The sequence below is a fragment of the Spermophilus citellus genome (genome assembly GCF_964194105.1).
Source record: "Spermophilus citellus genome assembly, chromosome: 13".
In the NCBI taxonomy this organism is placed as follows: Eukaryota; Metazoa; Chordata; class Mammalia; order Rodentia; family Sciuridae; genus Spermophilus; species Spermophilus citellus.
The window spans coordinates 2,452,619-2,476,239 of NC_138193.1; the positions used below are offsets into that span (position 1 = coordinate 2,452,619).

Here is a 23,621-nt window from a genome sequence, read left to right on the forward strand (position 1 = left end):
AGCGAATTAACCCACTGATTAGGTTGCACCTCTCATAATCTAATCATTTACCTCTGAAAATTTTTGCATTGTCTCACACCTGAACTTTTGGGGGACACCTCATATCTAAACCATAGCATACTGATAATTTGATTTCATTCTGTTGTAGTCAGAGAACACGCTTTGTATGCTTCAAATCCTTTCAAACATATTAATGCTTGTTTTATAGAATGGGATGTGGTCTAACCTGAAGAATATTTCATTTCTCTTAAAAAGAATCTGTGTTATGACAGTGTTGGTTGGAGTATTATGTAGCTGTTTTAGGTCTAACTGGTTTATAGTGTTTTCTAAGTCTTCAGTTTCCTTGCTAATCTTCTGCATAGTTCTGTTATAAGCATGGAAGATTGAAGTCTCCAATTATTCTTGTTGAATTCTCTATTTCTTCCTTCAGTTCTTCCCATTTTTTCTTCAATTATTTTGGGTTATTCTTGTTAGGTACTTAAATGATTATAAGTGTTATATCTGCCTGATTACCCTTTTGTCATTATAAAAGGCCTCTATCTATTTTAATATTTTTAAAGCATATTTATCTGACATAGTTGTAGCCACTTTTTCTGTTTCCTGATTGTATACTATGTTTTAGAACTTTTTGTGTTCAGCTCATTGTCTTTAAATGTGAAGTGTGCCTCATTTAAATATTTATATTATTGGATTTTTTTTTGCATTCTTATCATCTCTGCCTTTTGATGGATTGTTTAATCCTTTGACATTTAATGTTATTGAGATAGTTGGATTTATAACTGCCATTTAACTTTTCTATATGCTTCATGCTTCTGTTCATATTCCTCTATTACTGTTTTCTTTTGCTTTAAATATATTCTTATATAACACCTGCGTTATCTTAATGATTTTTTTAACTTTTAAAATTAATTTTATTACTGATTCTGTAGTACTTATGTATCTTATATCTAATTCATTTTTACTAATTGAATTTCACTGACATATAGAAAATTTGCTCTTATATAGTTCTGTAACACCCTCCCACTCTTGTATTATTGTTACATATATTACTTGTGTCTGTCAGTATTATAAAACCAATACTGTGTTGATGTAATTATCACTTAATGTAATTTAAAGAAGCTGAGAGTAAAGGAGAACCAGGGTAGCTTTATAGAATTGGTTAGGTGAACCTTTTTTGTTACTAAATTCCCCCATTTCTTCCTGAGAATGAATCAACTTTTGGTTTTATTTCTTGCTGCAATATGCACAACTTGGCTGTTTGTGCTGCTATTGTCACATTTATTCATATATGTTGTAGGACTAATAGTACAATTGTACATGTCATTTTGTTTTATAAACAATTAAGTTTCTTTTTTGTTTCGAAAATATATTCACATTGTTGTATTAATATGATTGCTTTTAAATCAATTAAGAACAAAAATGAAAGATATGCAATTCATGGTTTTGGATAATTATTTTATTCTCTTATTGGTCCATTTCTCCCCTCTCCTTTTTCCTGTGGATTCCCCTTACTTTCTGGGATCATTACCAGATGGTCTTACCTGAAGATCATTTGTTAGTATTTCTTGGGTGTTTGCTAGCAATGATTTCTATCACTTTTTGTTTGCTCTGGCAATGTCATTTTGTTTTTAGAATTGTTTTTGATTATATATAAAATTCTTTACTATCAGTTTTTTTCTCCTTCCCACTTTAAATATGTCATTTACTGCATTCTCCATTGTTTTTTGCAGTAAGTTAGCTATTAACTACATTGGGACTTCCTTGTATTTGATAAGTCACTGTCTTTCTTTTGCCGTCACTTCTAGGGCTGCTGTAACAATTATTACCAACTCTATGGCTTTGAAAAAAATGAAAATTTAATCTCTCACATTTCTGGAAGTTCAAAGTCTTAAAACAAGGTGGTAGCAAAGCCATACCCTCTCTGAAGGCTGTAAAGGAAGAATCATTCTGTTCCATGACTTTCTCCAGCTTCTGGTATTGTAACAATCCGTAACATTCCTGGGTTTGTGGAGAGGCATCACTCCAACCTCTGCCTCCATCATCACATAGATCCTTATGTGCCTCTCTTGTGGGATTAAGATTCCACCCTAATCTCATATGACCTTATCTTATCTGATCACATCTGCAGTTGCCAAATTTTCAAACAATGTTACCTTCTGAAGCCCTCTGAAACAAATGAATTTTGTAGTGAATTTGGTATAACTGCTTTCAAATTTTTGTCTTTATATTTGGTTTTCAACACTTTTGGTATGATTTATGTATGTGTGATTATTTTTGTTTGGCTTTATCCTACTTAAAGTTGAGCTTCTTGAATATTTAGACTGATAATGTTCATCAATCAAAGCTCAGGAAATTTCATCAATTATTTCTGTGAATATTTTTATCTGTTCCTGTCTTCCTCCTTTTTTATGTTCCATTTGCATGTATGTTGGTGCACTTAACAGTATCCCCTTTTTGTCTGAAGCTCTATTTAATTTCCTTTCTTTTTCTTTCTTTTTTTTTAAATTTATTCTGTGGGTTACAGAAGTCCTCTTAATCTGTCTTAAATTTGCTGATTCTTTTGGCAATTTTGATCAGCTATTGAATCCGTTGTTGAATTTTTCTTTTCAGTCTTGTTGCTTTTCAACTCCAGAATTTTCACTTGTTTCATTTTATATCCTCACTTCTTTAAGCATGGTTTCTATTAGTTCTTTACACATATTTGCAATGGCCACTTTGAAGTCTTTGTTACATCTGACATCTGGGCCCTCTCACAGGCAAGTTTTTTCGCCTGGTTGTTTCTCTGTGTGTGAGTCACACATTCCTGCTTCTTTATCTGTTTGGTAATTTCTTGTAAAAAAAAAAATGGATATTTTAAGCAGTATATGGTTACATTTCTGGGTGCTATTCCCCTGCTTCTCCACAACTTGTTTTTATTTTTATTTGCTCTTTTTATTTAGTGTCTTTGCTGTTCTATTTTAGTGAAGTCTGTTTTGCTATGCAACATCATGATATTTCTGCCTTTTGCTCCTCATGAGACTGTATCCTTGTCCACACCTCCTGGGATGGTGGTGGCTCTAGCAGGTTGTCATTGACAGTCTCTTTCCCTGATTTCTTGATTAAACTGTCTTGTTTGGTATCACACTCAGCTGTTAGGTTCCAGTGATTGCTGACTGGATTGCACTATTCTGTCAAAAGTGCTCTGTTATAGGAGGGGAGGAGGGATAGTAGAGGATAGGAAAGACAGCAGAATACAACAGACACTAATATGGCAATATGTAAAAAAGTGGATGTGTAACCAATGTGATTCTGAAATCTGTATACGGGGGGAAAATGGGAGTTCATAACCCACTTGAATCAAATGTATGAAATATTATATGTCAAGAGCTATGTAATGTTTTGAACAACAAATAAATAAATAAATAAATAAAACCAAAAAAAAAGTGCTCTGTTATAAATTATGCTACTATTTGATTTAATCTACCCTTTAAAGTGGTAGATTTTTAGACCAGTCTTTGGGGTTTGTTCTGATTACAGAGGGCTCTTAAGTATTTCTTTTTCTGGTTCTCTATGTTAAACTAGTTGTCCAAGACTTTGACTTTTTATTCTCAAAGCAACCACTTCTACCTTCATCCTACTACCCGTATCTCCATTGTTTGTTTGGTTTTTTTTAAACACCCTTATGCTTAAACTTCACCATTTTCTCTTTCAAATAAAGTCAGTTCCTCTGGGGATAACTTTGGCATACTCTATTTTTATTGACTAACTTTGTCCTCAGGGAGCAATCCCTGAGCTAGAACTGGGAGTAAAATAACACCTCTACTCTATAATCAGGGTTCTGGGTAGGAGCAATCGACTTTGATCTTTCCTGCCTCTCTCACCATGAAATTACCAAAGGTGACCAGAATCCATTATTCTTGGCCTTTTCTGTTTGGAAAGTGCCAGTGATCTGTCCTGTCTAATGAGATATCATCTCTTTTGATTGGTGCCCAGGTCTGGCATTGTTGTTAAAAACTTATATACCTTTTCAATAATTGTTTAAGCCTTATAACAAAGAAGAGATTTATTTGGAAATATAATTTTCTTTGCTAATTTGCTGAGCAGCCTGAGATAGAATGCTGACCTTGAACTGGACAATTTTAATTGCCTATTAGCACTCACTAGGACAAAAAGTATAAGCACATTGAGATGAGCTCATATATTCAGAGTCATGCAAAGCTGTCGAAGTTCTAATCTACTTCCATGTAAGAAGTCTTGCATTTTGCTTTCATTTGAAACACTTCCCTAAGGGATTAAAAAATTACAACTATAACTATTCATCTGTTACATAAATTCTTAAGTATTTATGTTAGAAGTTACTTTAAAACAATACAGAATTCTAGTGCATTTTAATCAAGACTAAGGTGCTTCCAAGGATTTTGTATATTACTTATGAAATATTAGAGGAATCATGTAATGTAATATACTATATTTGTGTTTTTGCAAGCTCAGGCTTTCAGCCAGGTATTTTGAATGCAGAGATAATGTTAGGGTGCCACAGAATATCTTCCTTTCAGAAACACTTGCATATGACTATACAGAGTTGCATTAAAAGGGGTTAAGGAGCTGGGGTTGTGGCTCACTGGTAGAGCACTTCCCAGCATGTGTGAGGCACTGGGTTTGATTCTCAGCACTGCATATGAATAAGTGAATAAAACAAAGATTCATCAACAACTAAATATATAAATATGTGTGTGTATGTGTGTAATTGTGTAATTTTTTTAAAAGGGTTAAGTTTTTTGTTAAATTTTTTTTATTTTTTTTCTGATTTAAAAACTAGAGAGAGATTGTAAAGAGGTACAGAATAAAGTTAAAATGAAATGAAATCTCATCCCATGAGTTAAACAGTAATGGTATATCAAATTTTAATATAGGATATTTTCCAAGAAAATAATCATTATGCAGGTACATAAGTAAAATGTAAGTGTGTTTTTGTAACGTATCTGAAGATCAGGACTTCATAAAGAAAAAAGGCTTACTTAGCTTTCAGTTTTGTATACTGAAGATCCAAGGTGGGACTGCCCCATTTCTTGGCCCCTGGTGAGGACCTCCTGGTAGATGGTATCATGGCAGCTGTCTGTGAGGAAGAAGATATCATAAGACCAGGTAGGAAGCCAGAGAGTAGGCAGAGGCCAGGTTCGATCTTTTATGATAACCCTCTTGTGAGGGCTAACTGGAATCCCATGAGAACTATATTAATATATTCCAGGGGCTTCCCTAGTGGCCTAAACTTTATCTCTAAAAGTCCCATCTTCCCAGCATCACCACACAGGGGACCAGGTTTCTACCACAGGGACCCTTGGGGGACATAACATATCCAAGCTATAGCAGCAGGGGTGCTATAGGTTTAAAAAAAAAAAAAAGCACAAACTAGACAAATTGACAGGTAGTGTAGAAAGCCTGTAATTAGGAAGAGTGTAGGTCTATTTTGCCATGACTTGATCATCTGAGGATCTTAATAAAAAAATTAAACTTCTCTGCATCATCAGCTTCTTATCTCTAAAGCAAAGGGGGTTCAGAAAATGATGCTCTCAAGCTAGTTGAAAACTATTGAAAATCAGAGTTTCTTTATCAACCATTCTGTCTTAAACCATTTTGTCAGTATTTTCATCAGAACAAATGGAAATATCTAGTTAGTGGTTAGGAATTGGTTCTCCTTGGAATCTGCCCAATACTGCCTCCTTGTGTTAGTCAGTTTTATATCACTGTGACCAAAACACCTGACAGGAACAACTTAAAAGAGGAAAAGCTTATTTTGGCTCACAGTTTCAGAGCTCTCAGTACATGATTGATCAAGTCCATTTCTCTGGGCCTGAGGTGAGACCAAACATTGTGACAGAAAGTCATGGTAGAAGAAAGTTGCTCAGCTCATGGAAACCAGGAAGCAGAGACAGAAAGGAGCTGGAATCAGTGGATTAAACTGGCTAATGGATTAATCTACTAGCAAGGTCAGAGCTATCATGATCCAATCATTGCCTGAAAGCCCCTCTTCTTAACCATGCTGCATTGGGGATCATGCAGGGGGACCTTCCAGATATAAACCATAATATTCTCCCTTCCTGCCCATCTTTTTTCTTTGCTTGGGTTTACCTTCTCTCGCCTATGGCTAATATCACATTGTGAGATTTCAGTTGAGCAGGTGATTCTTGGAAAATAGAAGTTTTACACTATAGACCTAGGAACTTAGGTTTGTAAGTTGAACTTGAAGTAAGGAGACATGTTTCTTGCAGCTTGAAGCAAGAAGGGAACTAGAATCATGATGAAATGGCATCTAGACAGAACATGACAGGAACGTGGCTCAATCGCAAATCTATTTCCCCAGCTGGTGCTTTGCACTCGTACTTCTCCTATCCCTCTGGGAGAGGAAGCCCTTCTCTCTTTGGTCACCTCCAGTTACACAGTTCAGTTTGAATAAAATCTTCCTATTCATTTTTAAGAACTTTTTTCAAACAAAATTGACATTTGAGATGGTTTCGGGTTTAGGACACATTGTTGCTTAGCTCCTGTCCTGATCCCTCATGGCTGACATTTTGCTTTGGGCTGTTAGTTGACACTGTGCAGTGATCATGTTCTCCCTCAGACATTAACCCAACAGGGAAACTTCACTTTTATCTTTGGTTCTCAAATGGCATCAATTACCTGTTCTCACAAACAGTTTGAAAGATAACATTTTTCTTGACATGCTTAGTCCAATTTAAATATAATTCTTTTTTTTTTTTTTTTTTTTTTTTACATTTTGCTGATTACTCTTTTTAGTTGTAGTATTGGAACCAAATGTACTTGTCCCTATTATCCCTGGGGTATTGGTTCTAGACTCCCTGAGGATAAAGGAATCTTGAGAGTACTTAAGTCACTTATATAAACAGCTTAGTATTTCAATAGAACCTATTTACATCCTTCTGTATACTTTAACTCAACTCTACATTACTTATCAAAGCCCACTGTAAATGCTATATAAATAGTTGTACTGTATTGTTAAGGAATTAATGACAACAACAAAAAGTCTGTAAATGTCTACTATGGACATAACCATCACAGGCCTACCTAGATTTTCAGTCCATGGCCAGTTAGATGGGTGGATGTGGCACCCCAGATATGGAGGGCCAACTGTAAGGGATGTTAATCATTTCATCTGTGGTAAAACAAGAAACATTTAATGTAAAAAGATTCCTATGAAGACATTTTGAAACATGTAACTGATTTTTCTGTGTCATTCACTGAGTGGTAATTCAACATTTTATGCTTTTTGGCAATTCACAGTGTCACTTCTTTGTTTTGGAGTGAGTGTAGAGATCCTGCCTTAAAAACTTTTTCCTCCTCTTCCCTCTTTTTTGCTTTTTTAAGTTGTAGTTGAACACAATAACTTCATTTTGTTTATTTTTTATGTGGTGCTGAGGATCGAACCTAGTGCCTCATGTGCGAGGCCAGCGCTCTGCCACTGAGCCACAACCCCAGCCCCTCTTCCCTCATCTTAAAAAATTTTAAGTTGGGGTGCACCAAAGATGTGCCTCCATGATGTCAGTCATCACAGTGTTATCATGCGCCTTTCTCGGGGGATCTCACACGCTGTGTCCCAATGCAGATTACCGGAGGTGCAGGGTTCGTGGGCTCCCATCTAACTGACAAACTCATGATGGATGGCCATGAGGTGACCGTGGTGGACAACTTCTTCACAGGCAGAAAGAGAAATGTGGAACACTGGATTGGCCATGAGAACTTCGAGCTGATTAACCATGATGTGGTGGAGCCCCTCTACATAGAAGGTGAGAGAAAACTGCACATGAGCATCATTGACAGTTTGACAGCCATTCTCCCCAGAGCAGCCAGATCCCCATGGGTTTGCCTGATTTGGCCACATTGAATGTAGTGTTATGTTTTGTTTTTGAAATGGTCTCAATGTGCACAAGGCACCATCCTTGTTCCTGTGGTAAAGAAGGGTTTTCACAGTGTGAATGTCTGTCTCCTCCATCACATGGCCTCCTCTGGTTTTGAACTTCTTGGATTTGGTGAGTAATGTTTGTGTAATGTACATCTGTTGTGGTCTGAGTGCATATACCCCAGGTTCATATGTTGAAATCGAAACCCCCAGGTGCTAGCATTAGGAGTTGGCATCTTTGGGAGGTGATCAAGTCATGAGCATCTTTGGGAGATGGCAGGTCATGAGCATGGAGCCCCGCCCGTGTGACTGGGATTAGTGTCTGTAGAAAAAGCCCAGAGAGCTCCCTCACCCTGTACCAAGGGCGGACACAGTGAGAAGCCGCCATCTGTGGACCAGGAAGTGATGTTCACCAGACAGTTTGCCAGCACCTTGATCTTGGACTGTGAGAGAGACATTTCTGCTGTGTATAAGCCACCAGTTTATGATACTTCATTATAGCGGACTGAGTCAACTAAGGTAGCATCCCTATTGCCTAACAAGTCAAATTCCTGAGCTACTTGCATCTAATTACTTCTAGCTTCCTGTAGAAAGTTGGTGATGTAGAATACTGCTATAAGTTTGAATCTTGAATGTCCCCCAAGAGTCTGTGTATTGAAAGCTTGGTCCCTGGGGTTGTGTTATTGGGAGTTGTTAGGGCCTTATGGGGATCCTTAGGATATTGGGGGACATGCCTTTTAAGGGTGTTGTGAGACCCCAACTTTTCTCTTTTCCTTTCCTTCCTGGCTTGTGGTATAATTGATTCTGCTTCACCACAAATTCCTGCCATGATGCATTCCCTTATCAGAGGCCCAAAATCATGGCATCACTTGATTTTGAGCTGAAACCTCCAGAACTATGAGCCAAAATAAACCTTTCCTCTTTATAAGTTAATTGCCTCAGGCCTTTCATTATAATAACAGAGAGCTGACTAATATAAATATTGAATTAATAATAAAATCTCAGTTATTAGTGTTTAGAGCCCTTTAGTAACTTTGCCATTTTAAAGGGATCATGGTTTGAGCCAATAATAGGTAATATAGTGACTTCAAAATGATTCAACCACATATTAACCTCCAGAACCTGTGAATATACCCTCTGTGGAAAACTGATATATTAAGGATTTCCTATGAATCTAATGAAGATTACCTGAATAGACCATACTTCAAATGGCAAGTGTCCTTATAAAAGAATTGGAGAAAACTCAGACTCACAGGGAGAAAAGGAGAAGGTGGTGTGAAGAATGAGAGAGCATAGTCATGCAGCCCCAGGCCAAAGAGTACATGGAAGAGGCAGGGAAGGCTTTACCTGGAGCCTTTGGAGGAAGTATGGCCTGACCCCTGCTGTGTTGCCAGACTTCCAATGTCTAGAGCCGTACAAAAAACACATTTTAATTTTTGTGGTTTTTTAGTTAAAGCAACCTTAAGAAGCTGATTCAGGGGCCTTAGGTGCACTTTGAAAGGTCTCCTTCCTCTAAAATCCTCTAAGGTATGCTGAGGTGAGCCATCACGAGCTGGTAGGAGCTCTGAGCTCACAGACTTAAGGTATTCTCGTTTGCATCTGATGGCAACCCTGTGAACTGAATGGTATAAGACTGGAGTTGGACTGGAACCTGCCCAAAGCCATGGGGTTATTAGTGGCAGACCCAGAATTCATCCTGGTTCTGTGACTCCAGGGCTTCTACAGTTACCCATACCCCACCCCCACTGCATGTAGGGTGCAGCATTCTGCCTTCCCCAGTGTTGCCGCGCTGTGAGATTTCCCATGTCCAGCAAACTGTCTTGAGCAGCCAGTGTAATCACTGAGGAGTACTGCCCCAAAGTTTATTTCATCTTATTTAACATTCTGCAGGGTTTTGTTATAAATACATTTGTTGCTCCTCAGTAAATATCAAAAAGCGAGTTGTTTGGCTGGGGTTGTAGCTAAGTGGCAGAGCGCTTGCCTTGCACATGTGAGGCACTGGGTTCAATCCTTAACACCACATAAAAATAAAATAAAGGCAGGTTGTCCATCTACAACTACCAAAAAAAAAAAAAAAACAAGTTGTACCAAATATTTCCATGTCTTCTTCATTTTGAGGGGGTGTCCATCTTACTTTGACATTAGTAGCACTAAGTGTTATATGTTAACCATTTGGCTATATTTATCATCTTCCCCCAGTCTGGCTTTTTGGCCTTTTTGTTTCATCAAAACTTTGTAATTTTAATATACTCTCATCTGTTCATTTCCCCTTTGCTATTTTTTCTGTTTATTTTATGTTGTAACCATTTCAAGATTAGATGAACGTTTAATCTTTTAAAAATAGCCTTGGTGGGGTTTTTTGGTTGATTGGTTTTTACCTTATTTTAAACATTTAATTATTGAATCTGCTTTGGTTTGACTTTTGGACTGGGCTTTGGTTTTTGTAGAGTGAACCAAATTTGGGATAACATGGGTCAGACGTTCCACCTTCTGCCCCCGAACTTACTCCTGAAGTGCTAAGGGTCAGCTGGGTGTTACATGTGACAGGGCTCTGCCAGGCTTCTTCCAGGAATCACTCAGAGACCCAGCTAGAGACTGCTGTAAAGGGACTCTGACTAGCATTTAAGAACCACTTGTTATAAAATGGAGACTATGTTGGATTATCTGGGAGAGCAACAGGATAAGGAGAAGAGGCAGATATATCCTGTGGAAGAGAGGCCCTGGGGAGTCCCAGCAGAATGGAAACCATGAGATTTGTGTGGGAGAGGCACAGCACTGAGAGCAACTCTTGGCCAGCAGGCGGGACCTCCATCCACAGCCTCAAGGCATATCCTGACTCACCCTCTGAAGAAACGACACAGCCCCAAGAAAGCAGAGCTGAGCACTGACTGAGTCACACTGTGCTGACCTCGGACCTCATGGCTGGGTAGTTTTTAAGCCTCTAAATCTGTTGAGACAGGGTCTCAGCACTGCACCTGGCCCACAGCTGCTGCTCCCCAAAGGATAACTATTTTTCTTCTTATTACTCTTTGTGTTCTACACTTGGCAATAACATTTAGAATAGCATGAAGCAGTTGATTAGATGATTTTAGTACTACTGAGAAATGGTAAAAATTTTGTTAGTAAGTATGTGTTTAACTGTAAGATTTGACCCAAAGCCACTGTAGGCCATTTCCACCACTGCTGCCCATAAATCTAGCCTAGAACACATCATACACACAGGCATGCTCCTGCACTGGTGGGATCATGATCAATGAGGAATGTTTTGTCCTGTGCTCAGAGTATTAAATCCCTCAGTTGACATGTATCTTGAGGCACAAGACGTTTCCCCTCGTAGTTAAAGCCCGCTTTTCACTTCCTCCTTCCAAGGTTCCCAGCCTTGGCCCAGGGTTCTTCCACATGCTTGATGGTTCCCTCCCTGTCCTGCAGCAGCCCCCACACCATCGCTTCTTCTCTGCCCACCATACCTGCTTCATTGAGCAGCAGCTGAGCACGGCTTCTCAAGCTCACAAGGAACACTCTACAAAACTGACCACTTTCTGGGTCACAAAACACACCTCAACAAACCTGAAAGAATAGAAGCCAGATAGAGTATACTGTCAAGCCACAGGAAAATTAAACTAGAAATCAATAGCAGAAAGACAGCTGGAAAACCACAAAATACTTGGATGACATACTTGTATGTGACACTTGGGTCAAAGAAGAAGTCTCAATAGAGATTAAAAAGTACTTTGACCTAAATAAGAGAATTAGGTTTTTCATTTAGCATTTGATAAAGATTGAGATGGGAGAGAATCTTAAGTGTGTATGTGTGACCTAGCTAATACAAATAGGTATTCATAATCTCCCTTACAGAGACAGCAGCCTGTTACATATTGCCCTGCACCTCGTTTTCTTCTCATACTGTATCCTGGTGATCTTTTCATAGTCAGCTGCTTAGCATTCTGTTGTGTGGCTATTTTGGATCTCTTGACAAAGATACATTTTTTTCCCCTCAATATTATTTATTGAAAAGCCTCCATTGTGTAAATATACAACAATTTTATTACTTCTTGTTATTGAGTCTTTAGGTTCTTTGCAACTTGGGGCCATCATAAACCATTCTTCAGAGAGCCACCAGTATACACTTGTATGTCCCTTTCATCATTATCTAAATATACCTAGTCAGAGCCTTGTTCAGGCTTCCACTAGATACATGGAGCCTGTGTTTTCCTGAAAAGCTGTTCTGATTTGCTTTTCAATTAACTGCATGAACAGGAATCTTGACCAGCATTCCTGTAGAGAACTGAAAAAGCAATAATGCCCATCATGTCCTGGGGAGACTGATACCTGGAAATTGCAGTAAGAAAGTTCAGGAAAATAAAAGAATCTGACCTCAGGTAACACTCACTGCACACATCCTGTATTTGAAGCAGCGTTCTGATCATAGTCTGCGTAGTAAATTCAGTGCCCTCAGCACTACATGAAGTAGGCAGTAGTTGTACTCACTGTGCTGGTGAGGAAAGCAAGGCGCAGAGTTCTGTTACCCCTCTTCTACCCAGATACTGAACTCCTGTGAAAGGCCATAAGGAGAGGTGTAATCAGAGGGAAAAGAGCAGAAATTGGGCTATCAACCCTGATGTCCACTGAGGAAAGGTATGTGGAGGGAAATAGGGTTTGCCAAGGGGATTGAGTCCATAGTTATGTGCTGGAACACTGGGGCTTCCTCCAGAGCAGCTCAGGATACTGGAAGTCTCCCTTACTGTGGTGGCATCTTGAGGCAAGCGAACCCTCTATATCTTGCCAGTAGCACTGATGGGCAACCCCAGGACTGGGGCTGAGCCAGATGTCTGGCATGTGCGGCCTTTTCATTATGTAAATACTGTTTGACAAGAATCAAGGCAAAATCCCACTCTTCTTTATGGTGAAAGAAATTTTAGAAGTTCTGCATCCTCTGAAATCCTTTTTTCCCTTATAAATGCTGGGGACAAGGGTTAGGGCCATGCTGTGGGATGCCATGTTGCAGAATGACCTCTCCTTGAGCAGTACAGTCATCCCTCCATACCCAATGGGGACTGGTTCCAGGACCCCTGAGGGTACCAAAATCCACAGATGCTCAGGTCTTTCATATACAGTGGTGTGGTTTTTGCACAGAATATACGCATATCCTTCTATGTACTTAAATTCCTTTCTAAATGACCTGGAATGCCTAATAGAAAGTAAATGTTATGTAAACACTTATTAATACTGTGTTGCTTAGTGAACAGTGATGAGACAAAAAGTCCACACATGTTCAGTACAGACACAGACTTTTGGGGATATTTTTGACCCATGATTGATGGACTCTGTGGGTGTAGTGCCGTGGATATGGAGACCTGACTGTATTTCTGCCAGGCCTCTGACTTGAAGTGTAGAAAGAAAATCCTGTAGCAAGTGTATCTTTGTGATGGGATTTCATTATATGCTGAATAATCACAGGCATTCACAGAAAGAGCTAACCCTTTTTAGCTGTTTCATTGTCCATAGTCTTCAGTTTTGAGGTACAAATTCCTTACTGGCACTCCACAGTGCTGTTGAGCATGGTGGGAGAAGTTGACACCAGGTACCATGGAAGTTCTGCAGAAGTGATCAGCAGAGGCGTGTATACGTGCAGTCTGTTTTTATGGGGATTTTCCTCTGGTAGAAGTTAACGCTTGATTTCTCTGAAAAGTGTTTTTGGGTTCTCCCAGGAGTTGTTCTGTTTCTACTGTGTTCTTTTCTTCCCCGGTATGACCATTAGAAAAGTCCATTTGAAGAATATAGAAAGTTCATTTGTGGCAAAAGATGGGGTTTTGCATCATCAGGATTCATGGGAGGGCCGAGCAGGCTGTGGCTTCCTCTCACCTGCCTCTTCCCTTCTGGCGGGGCTGCTATTGATAATTAATCAGAGCTATTTATTTCTTGAGGCTCCTTCTTTTTCTACCTGAAATCATGGCCCCTGTGACCTGGTAATGAGAAGGGCCATGGCAGGGTCACATGGCAGTCACCACATGTCCAACAAATAGGTGGACATCCCTTTCTTTCCCCACTTTAGCGCCTTTCCACTCGCAGCAGGGGTGTTTTTTGGTTTTGTTTTGTGGTACTGGGGATTGAGCTCAGGCACTCCACCACTGAGCCACATCCCTAGCACTATTTTATTAGACACAGGGTCTCACTGAGTTGCTGAGCGCCTTGCTAAATTGCTGAAGCTGGCTTTGAACTCGAGATCCTCATGCCTCCACCTCCTGAGCTATTGAGATTACAGGCGCACGCCCCCGGCCCCCAGAAGGGGCTTTTGAATGCCACACTCATTTTTTATATGCTTTGATGCTTCATGGTTCACATGTCTGGGGGACTCTTTCCCTTTACATTCCAGAGCTGGTTGTATTATGTGGCTTCTCATCCCTGTGTGTTTATCTCTACTCTGAAGTTTCCCTCTTCTCTCCCCTTCATGATTCCTTACCAGATTAATTAAATCAACAGACTGGTGCAGTGTCCTTTTTAGGACAGGAACTGGAGTTACTGTCATCAGTGTTACAGGCCAAATACTTCCTCACAGGGAAGAGGAGCTGTAGAGGACTTGGCTTTTCACAGGGCTCTTAGGTTTCTAAGTGGGATGCTGCACCAGTGTTCTACTTAAATAAGATCATGACACAGTTTTATGGGGCATCCTTAACTTTTCAGGAACAGTACATTGGCAAAACTGTCAAATGATGGGGTGGGGGGAGAACGGATGGAATACCCTTTTTGAATGAAAAAATTCCAAATTATGGCTTCACTCAGCTAACTCGGAGCACTGTTCCCATAGCACCTGGGCCCGAAGGGCTATTTGTCTTCCACTGAAGGTTTCCAGGTCCATCTACATACAGTTTATGTTCGTAAGCCCTGCAGTGGGCTCAGAATCTGTGTTTGCACATACCAGTGGGCCACCAAGGAGGGCTGCCTTCCCTGAGACCAAAGCTGTGTGGAGATAGGAAGGGGAGAAGGCATTTTAGTGCTCACTGAGGCTGCTGAAGACCAGTGTAGCCACTTGAAGTACCTGAAGCCATTGTGAGCCAGCCTTATAGCCCCCCGGCAGCAAGAGGGTGCTTTCTAATGGGGCTGCAGGAGGCTTCCCAGAAACTGATGGAGACTTCACAGAAACTGGTGTCTGAGTTAGCCTTGAAGAAGAAGGCCTGGCCTGGAGCCATGAGGGGGAGAGAGTACAGGTTGATGGTTTCTGTTTGATGTCAAGGAAGTATCCTGGGCTCTTCAGGCATTTTGTTTTTTAAGATGAAATGCATTTATTTAATTTTGTGAGTGCGTGTTGTGTGGTGGTGTTGGGATCAAACCCAGAGCCTTGCCCGTGGTCGTCAAGTGCTTTGCTGCTGAACTGCCATATCCCCAGCCCTGTCAAGGCTTTCTTCCCCTTCATTTTTAGTGCAGTTTTCTGTCTTTCCCCACAGATGTTGTCTCCACAGGAGTAAAGATGGTTCTGAACAGCTTGCTCTGTAAGATCACAACCCACGCACACTGGCGTGCACTCTCTGCGTGAGAGCAGAAATGCCAGTGGCCTGTGAGGTGTGTAGCAAGATCCAGTTCTTGGCCTACCTCCACGTGCTCTGGGGTCACTCTCAGCTCTGGCTCTGAACGTCTGTTTGACACATTCAGTTTTCGATGACCTGGTCTTGCCCTAGAGTGACAGTGAGTATTGAGGGCATGTTTTAGGGAAAGTCTCAGTGCCCCTATCTAGGGTTAACCATCTGCCACTTACAGCTAGAGCCCCAGAATCTTTAAGCACATACACAGGAACTATGCAGTATGTTAGTCACCTTTCTGTTACTGTGACAAATACCTGAGATAATCAACTTACAAAGAAGAAAGGTTTATTGTGGTTTATAATTTTAAAGATTTCTGTCCATATTCAGTTTGCCTTATGGCTTTGGGGTTTGTGGTAGGGCAGCACATGGTAAGCGTACCTGGTGGAACAGAACTTCTCACCCCATACAGGGAAAGCGAAAGGCGGGAGGGGAGGGACTAGAGTCCCATTATCCCCTTCAGGGGCACACCTCCAGTGACCATAAAACCTCCCACAAGTTCCCACCTCTTACGGTCGCATTTCCTTCCACTAATGCTAAGCCGAGGACCAAGCTTTTGCCACAGGACCTTTGGGGGACATTCCAGATCCAAACTGCACCACACAGGACATGCTGGTCCTCTCTGTAAGCTGGAAAAGACAGGAGACCCAGGGTTATTTCCAGTTCATGTAATAGATTTTTTTTTTTTTGCTTGCTTTTTATTTTTAGCAACTTATCAGGTTAGAATGATTTGTGGGAGTGAGAATGATAAGATTTTCTTGTCATTTGGACACATCCTTTCAATGAATTTGCATATTGGCAGGTGCTCAACCATTTTTAAATGTTTTGTGATTTATTAGTTCTCTTGAAAAAAAGATTATTGTTTTATCAAGCGTTAGTTCTGTTTTTAAATTAGGTTGATATTTTTTGAACTTTGCTTTAAATACGTGTGTGTGTGAATACACACACACACACACACACACAATACAAACACACAAAAAAAGTTCCAAAGTGTACCCACTTGCAATTCCTATATCAGAGTGTTATCAAAGCATGGCCCCATTGGTAGCTCTGCGAGTGTGTTTGTGTTACTGTAACAATACCTTAGGCAGGATAATGCATACTAAAAAGAGGTTTATTTAGTAACAGTTCTGAAGGTCCAAAAGTATGGCATTAACAGTAGCACATACAAGGATGAGAGAGAGAAGAGGAAGAAGAAATCACATGCCAGACAGGAAGCAAGAGAGTAGGGAGTGGCCAGGCCCACTCTTTTATAACAGTTCTCTCTCTTGAGTATTAATATAGCCCACAAGAGCTGGAACTCGAGAGATAGCATTAGTTCACATTAATCTCTTCTGCGAACAATCTGTGGAACCCCCTATGAGGCCCCACCTCTTATGGGATCCACCCCTTCTCGACACTGCCATACTGGGAACCAAGCCTCCAGCACACCATCAAACTATAGCACTCAGCCAGGGTCAGGTATGGGAGTGAACAGTGATCCCCTGGTCAGGAGGTGGGCCGGAAACCATGGGGAGGAGCTGGTGTGTCAGGGTAGAGGTATGCCCTGCAAGCCTCTTCTCCAGGATGAACCCATGTGCAAAGGATGATTGGTTGCTGCAGTTGGGCTTTCTGATCCCATCCTCAACTTCTCTGTGAGCGATGGGTGTTTCCTTACAGAGCTTAAGAACCACCCTCTTCACCTGTCATCTCAGGGTCTAGTTTTACATGTTTAGGATGCAATTTTCTTCCCTAGTTTTGTATTAAATTTGCTCTACAAGCTAAAAACATTCATTTTAGATATACATGCTTAATTCTGTGTCTAAAAATCAGTCTTCCTTCTGATATCATTACTGTATCTGGGACACAAATCAGAAAATGTTCAACTCCGTCATCAGACTTCAGTCAGAGGAGGACAGACTCCACTTACTGGCCTTGCACAGAGGTTTTTTCCAGATAACTAGACTTTCTATTTTTGTTCAAAGTTCTTCTAATTACAAATGTAAATTAGTTTCTACAAAGAATAATGTGCTAACAACTAGAATTTCAGTGAAAGATACACTAACACCTTTATTTCACAGTGTAATCAATAGAAGTTTGAAACTTTCTAACGTGTTTTACTTGGAAATAACATGCTTCCCCTTTTCTCCTTCAGTTGACCAAATATACCATCTGGCGTCCCCAGCCTCCCCTCCAAATTATATGTATAACCCTATCAAGACACTGAAGACCAATACAATTGGGACATTGAACATGTTGGGTAAGTGGTCATTTTCTCATTTTGCTGCCTTTGCTGGGAATATTTTGGGCAATTCCAAGCATAGATACAGTTGTCCTTCCTTGTCTGCAGTGGGTACATTCCAAGACCACCAGAGGATTCCTGAAACACCTTTTCTCTTAACAGAACATTTATGGCTGTAATTTTGCAGAGATGCAACTACAAAAATAGCTCAAAGATTTTTTTTTTCCTTTTTTGCAGTTTTAGCTTATGATTAGTTTTTTCTTATTCAAGGACTATCACCTTTCTCTTAAAGGAAATGCTTTATTGCTTCTCTTTGGCATATCTAAATTTCATTCATCTCTACTCTTAGGCCCTGGGAATATTATTAAATAAGGTAAGAGTTTCTTAAACATAAACGCTGCCTTATCAGAACAGTTGGTCATTGAGATGGCCACCGAATGGCTGGCAGGTGGGTGGCAAATACAGTGTGGATACACCAGAAAATAGGATGTTTCACATACTGAGCAGAATAGAGTGGCACAGCACAAGAGTTTGTTCTCTATTTAGAGCAGTGCATAGTTGAAAACTAATGAATTGCTTATTTCTGAAATTTCCTATTTAATATTTTCAGATTGAGGTTGACCACAGGTAGCTAAAACCATGAAAAACAAAGCAGGCTATGGGGATCCTCATCATTGAAAGTTAATTAGTTTGACTTTGGTATTTATATACCTTCTTCATCACCTTGCCCCTGTTACTTGACAGTTTCACAGTATGTAGCATTTATGTCATCAGAATTTGTCATGGGGGACAAATTTCAGCATAACTTTTTTGTGCTATAATCACTGGTATTTGATGCCTCAGGCTAAATCCCCTGGGAGTGACCACAGGTGACCAGCATTCCTCTTTCAGTTGGCCAGTGCCTAGGATTAATGGCACATCTTGTCCTGGAAGGCTCTCGTCCCAAGATTTTGTGGAGTGGCCTTGCCCAAAGAGGTAGTTCAGCAGCACTCCTGGTAGATTGGGGCCAAGAGGCTGCCCTATGTGGGTGATGTGGAAACTGAACTCCTGCTCTAGGCTAACCTTAGGATTCACATTAGAAGTGGAAGATGAAAGGGTTGGTGACATTAAAAATGGTCACGTGTATTCACAAACAGCATGCCTTAGATTATGGCTGTGGGTAATATGTACTTGTTAACATTTAAAATTAGAGGCATACTTAAGTTTGGTACTTTTTTTTAAGTAGGTGTTTTGATTATTTGCAAAGTGGAAGAAAGGAACCACTTTTTAAAATGTCAAGTGAAAAACGGATTTAATTATAAGAACATTTAAAGCAGGTTCTAAAAATGGATTTAGGAAAGACAGTTCTAAATATTAATTTGAGTGGAGCATGGAAACAAGGGTCTACAAGGGCAGCCAGAGACTGGATTTTAAGTCTCTAAGGCTGAACATTTTGGAGGATTGTGTTAGGGTACTCAAGAGGAACAGAGTAGGAATATAATTAGATACGTAGAAAGGGTGTTATTCGGGTCTGAGGACACAGCTCAGTGATAAGCACTTGCCCAACATGCATAGGGCCCTGGGTTCAATCCCTAGCACGGCAATTTAAAAAAATAAATAAAAAAGGAAGAATAGGACTTATGATGGATTGGCTCCTGTGATTATAGAAGCTGAAAATTCCCACCTTCCCTCTGCAGGCCGGAGACCCAGGGAAGTGAATAGGGTAGTTCAGAGGCCTGAGAACTGGAGAGCACAGGACAGATCAGTGTTCTACTTTTTTATTCTATTAGACCCTAAAGGGATTAGATGATGCCCATCTCATTTACTTAATCTATAGGTTAAATGCTAATTTCTTCCAGAAATACCTTCACAGACACACCCCCCCAAAAAATCTTCAACTAGATATTTGTTGGGGTATGTCCTTTAACCTATCTAGTTGATACATGAAATCAACCTTCATACGGGTCAAGTTCCGAGTGAAGTAAGATGATCTATTCTTTTAACCTAGAAAGAACATTTGCCCTCTGTTATTGTCCCCTGCCCTGATCACCAGGCAGGAAAGGATGTCTATCTTCCTACTTAGAAACATGGTGTGCTGTACCCAGGTCTTGCCACCACAATCTCCCAGTCACTCTTTTGGCCCACCATCCCCCTCCATCATACCATAACCAGACACCATGGAGGAAAAACTCCCTGTGATATCTGATCTTCTATTTAGGGAATTCAGCTACTATACCTATGGCACTGTACCTTGCACTGTGAGGGGATTTGGAGACATTTACCCAGGCTCCTCTGCCAAGGACCTTGGCATCCCCTGAGAGGATGCTCTGCAGGCACAGGCATTGGTGATGCAGATGAGGAAGCGGAATGTTCCAGGAGAAAGGCCCCAACAAGATGCTGTTAGAGTTCAAGGCAAAAGGACTCCTGAGCTGCGGCTTGAGTCAGGAGTAAGAGTGGATGTGGAAGTGTTGCAGGAAGGATGGGGGATCTTCCAGGAACGACATGGACAAAAGTCAAAGGAGACCATCACTAGAATGGGGAGAACTCCACATGGAACTCTGCTGTCTGAACCGAGACATTTTGCACTTGAGACAAGATGCACTGCACTTTACCGACACTTCAGGGGAGGGCCCTTCCCTCCACTGCTTCACCACCTCTCAGGTCCTGTGTTGACTTCATCTGATGAACCTCTTTGTTCTTTGTCCAGTCTCAGCATAAACACCTTAGCTCTGCTGCAGCTGGGTTAGCTCCTCTGACTTCACCCTGGACGGTTGCCTCTGTTTCAGAATCTTTAAGCTCAGTTTCTCTTACATCAACACATTGCATATGTGATGTATATATTTTACCAAAGTTTAGAGAAAACTAAAAGCTAGTTTATTCCCCCATAGTGGAAATATGAAATGGTACAGTTACTCTAGAGAACAGTTTGATAGGTTTAAAAAAAAAAATGAATAGATGGGCTGAAATTGTGGCTCAGTGGCAGAGCACTTGCCTAGAATGTGTGAGGCACAGGGTTTGATTCTCGGTATCAATAAATAAAATAAAGGTCCATTGACAAATTATATATATAAACTGAATAGAGCAGGAAGGCATAGTGGCACACATGTGTAAGTTCATCTACTCTGGAAGCAAAGGCAAGAGAATCACTCCATTTTTTTATTATGAGACCCTGTAGCTCAGTGGTAGAGCACCCCTGGTTTAAAAAAATAAATAAATATGATAAGTAAGTTAGTATGTAGCTGCCATAATACCCAGTAATTGTCATCTTGGGCATTTATCTCTGAGAAATAAAAACTTATGCCACATGAAAAACCTGTAGTAAATGTTCATAGCAGCTTCAGTCATGTGGTGAAAAACTGAATACAACTAAAATGTTCAGTAATGGATAAATGATTAGATTATATACCCATTTTTTTCTAGCAGAGTCCTCAGGACAAAACAGGTAGGAACTGTTGACACATACAATAACTTGGTAGACTTCCAGGGAAATGTGATCAGTGAAGAAATTTAGTTCTAAAAGGTAATATTGTATGATTCCATTTATGTGTCGTATTTGACATGACAAAGTTACAGGAATAGAGAGTGGATTTGGGGTCACAGGCGTGGGAAGGAGAGAGGAGGTGAGGTGAGGTAGGGCCTTGTAGAGATGGAATGTTCTGAGTCAGTTACATCAGTGGCGGACTCTAGCAGTGGGGATGGTCATTGCGTCAATGTCACCATGACATTGTGAGATCTGATACTTCAGTGTTGCAAGTTTTTACATTGAAGAAAACTGTGAAGAGGTATGTGGGATCTTTCTGTGTTATTTCATATAGCCGGATTGTACAAATATCTCAAAAAGTTAACTTTAAAAATAAAAAGACCTCAGGATCCTTATTGAAGCTACTACTTCTGTCTCTGCCATAACACTCTGTGGTGATCCACCTTACAGGTTCCGTGGGCCCATGGAGTTGTTAGCCTATGGATATGATCTGATGCAAACCTCCCTTTTAACATTTTTCCTTCCTCCTGCACACTGTGGAGTTGGCAGAATCCATCTCCAAATTCTCACCTTTTTAGCAACTATATTCTCTTATTCTTATATATTCGTGGCTCTCTGCTCTCCTCTAGATCCTCAGATACTCAGACCCCTGGCTTCCTCTCACTTTAGCCTTCAGCCTCCCCACACTGCCCCTGGGTCCTGCCTGCACACCTCACCTGGTGGCTCCCTCCTGGCAGTGCTTCCTGGACAACAGAGGCCATTTTGGAGACTAAGGTGAAAAGAGCCTTGCCTTCTGCCTACCAGGGTGAGGTCAGAAAATATGGGGCAATATTTTAAGCAAAATAATTCCTGAAATCACGCCTTAGCAAACCAACAGAGTCTGCATCTGGTCTTCCTTACAACTCTAAGAATCCAACTAATACTGTTTTTCTAAGAATCTATCTGATTTTTCTTACTGCTTTTGTTTGGTCCAAGGCATATGCCATCAGAGTGGATAATTTGTTGGATCATCAGATATCTTTTATATTAAAATATGCTTAAATTAGCCACATAAAGTGTGCCTATCCATGAAAGTAGATAGTTTCTCTGATCATGACTCTCTTTTTGCAGGATTGGCAAAACGCGTGGGCGCCCGTCTGCTCCTGGCCTCCACCTCGGAGGTGTATGGAGGTGAGTGGGTGGAGCCCTGGCCACAGTTGCTTCCACTAAACCTTGGTGCTGTTTGCCTCCTGTCCTGGGTGAAGAAGGAATCAAGCCCAGGACGTGGTTCTGAGAAGGCCTAGCCTGCTCAAGCTCTTCTTGTGTGTGGTGGCCCCGAGGCTTTCCATCCCAGCCTCTGGGGTCACCAGGCTTGTCCTCTGAGTGAGATTAACTCTCTTATTGTATATTCTTGGAGGGCTGGATCGTGTCACCTGGCCAATAAGACTCCACTGTTTTTGGTTGCATACCAGTGTTTTTTACATTCTGCTCTTAAAGTATAACAAAATTGCATTCCATGGGGATTGTTTGGCCTGTTCAGCTGGCACATGTTAGTCTTCCCTGTGAGCAATGTGTGCTTCATGTCTGATCCACCAGCAGCCCACAGGTTGGCCTGCCTTACCTTTTATAGAACAGTCTCTGGAAGAACTGTAAGTGGATAGTGCCAGAAAACTCCAGAGCCTGATTTAACAGCTATAGCCTTCATCATCCCTCCCAGGCCCACCAATGCCTGGGAATTCATGTTGGTGGTAGGAGGAGGATTTTGTTTTCAATCCACCTTGGCTTCTATTCAGCCCAAAACTACCTGGGTGCAAGGTTTGGGAGAACTGTTTAGTCAATGCAGTGGGAGCCAGACCCTGGCTCCCCCCTCATTTTGTATTATTGTTCTGGATGAGAGAAATGAGGAAGCCAAAGGGTAAATTGGAAGACAATTTTTTTAATGTAAGGGAAGCAAATGGAAAAAAAAATGCACAGAAATTCTAATTAATGCAGTTATAATCTTTGTAACCCCATGAAAATGTAGCACATCATCATCTTTGAAGTCCTGCCTCATCTATGTTTCTGTCCAAAAAATGGAGTGACGTGTTTTTCCTTTATCCTCACCGCCCCATTTATTATCTGCATTTTTGATAAGAGCTGGTGTCCTTTAGTTCTTAAATTAACTTTAGGGCGTAATCCTTGCAATTAGTTTGCCAGTTGCTCTACTCTGACATTTGATAAATGAACCACTTAAGTTTTGTGGAGCATTTGCTTAGTCCATTAACCTTGCAAAATATCAATAAAGTGGGAAGCAATTAGAAATCATTTCTGACTAGGCCTTTACTTTTCTAATAACAAAGTGGTTTGTCCCAGTTTTTCTCCAAAGTGAAGTTGTGAAGGGACTTTTTCAGAATCTTGGTGCCTTGGGCATTTCAGCCCAGACTGTGCCAGTGCATGGTTGAATGGGTATGCCCAGCCCTCTCTTTCTTCTACTTTGTCAGAAATTTATGACCA

At 40.7% G+C, this 23,621-nt stretch overlaps 1 protein-coding gene across 1 annotated transcript in view; it reads left to right on the forward strand.

The window, feature by feature from the left end:
• Window positions 1-23,621, forward strand: part of UXS1 (UDP-glucuronate decarboxylase 1) — a 100,555-nt gene that overhangs the window by 43,914 nt on the left and 33,020 nt on the right. The window contains exons 6-8 of the mRNA XM_081265176.1: window positions 7,601-7,781; window positions 17,603-17,707; window positions 22,260-22,319. Of these exons, the coding sequence (XP_081121302.1) occupies window positions 7,601-7,781; window positions 17,603-17,707; window positions 22,260-22,319 (346 nt within the window). The remainder of the gene's footprint in view (window positions 1-7,600; window positions 7,782-17,602; window positions 17,708-22,259; window positions 22,320-23,621) is intronic.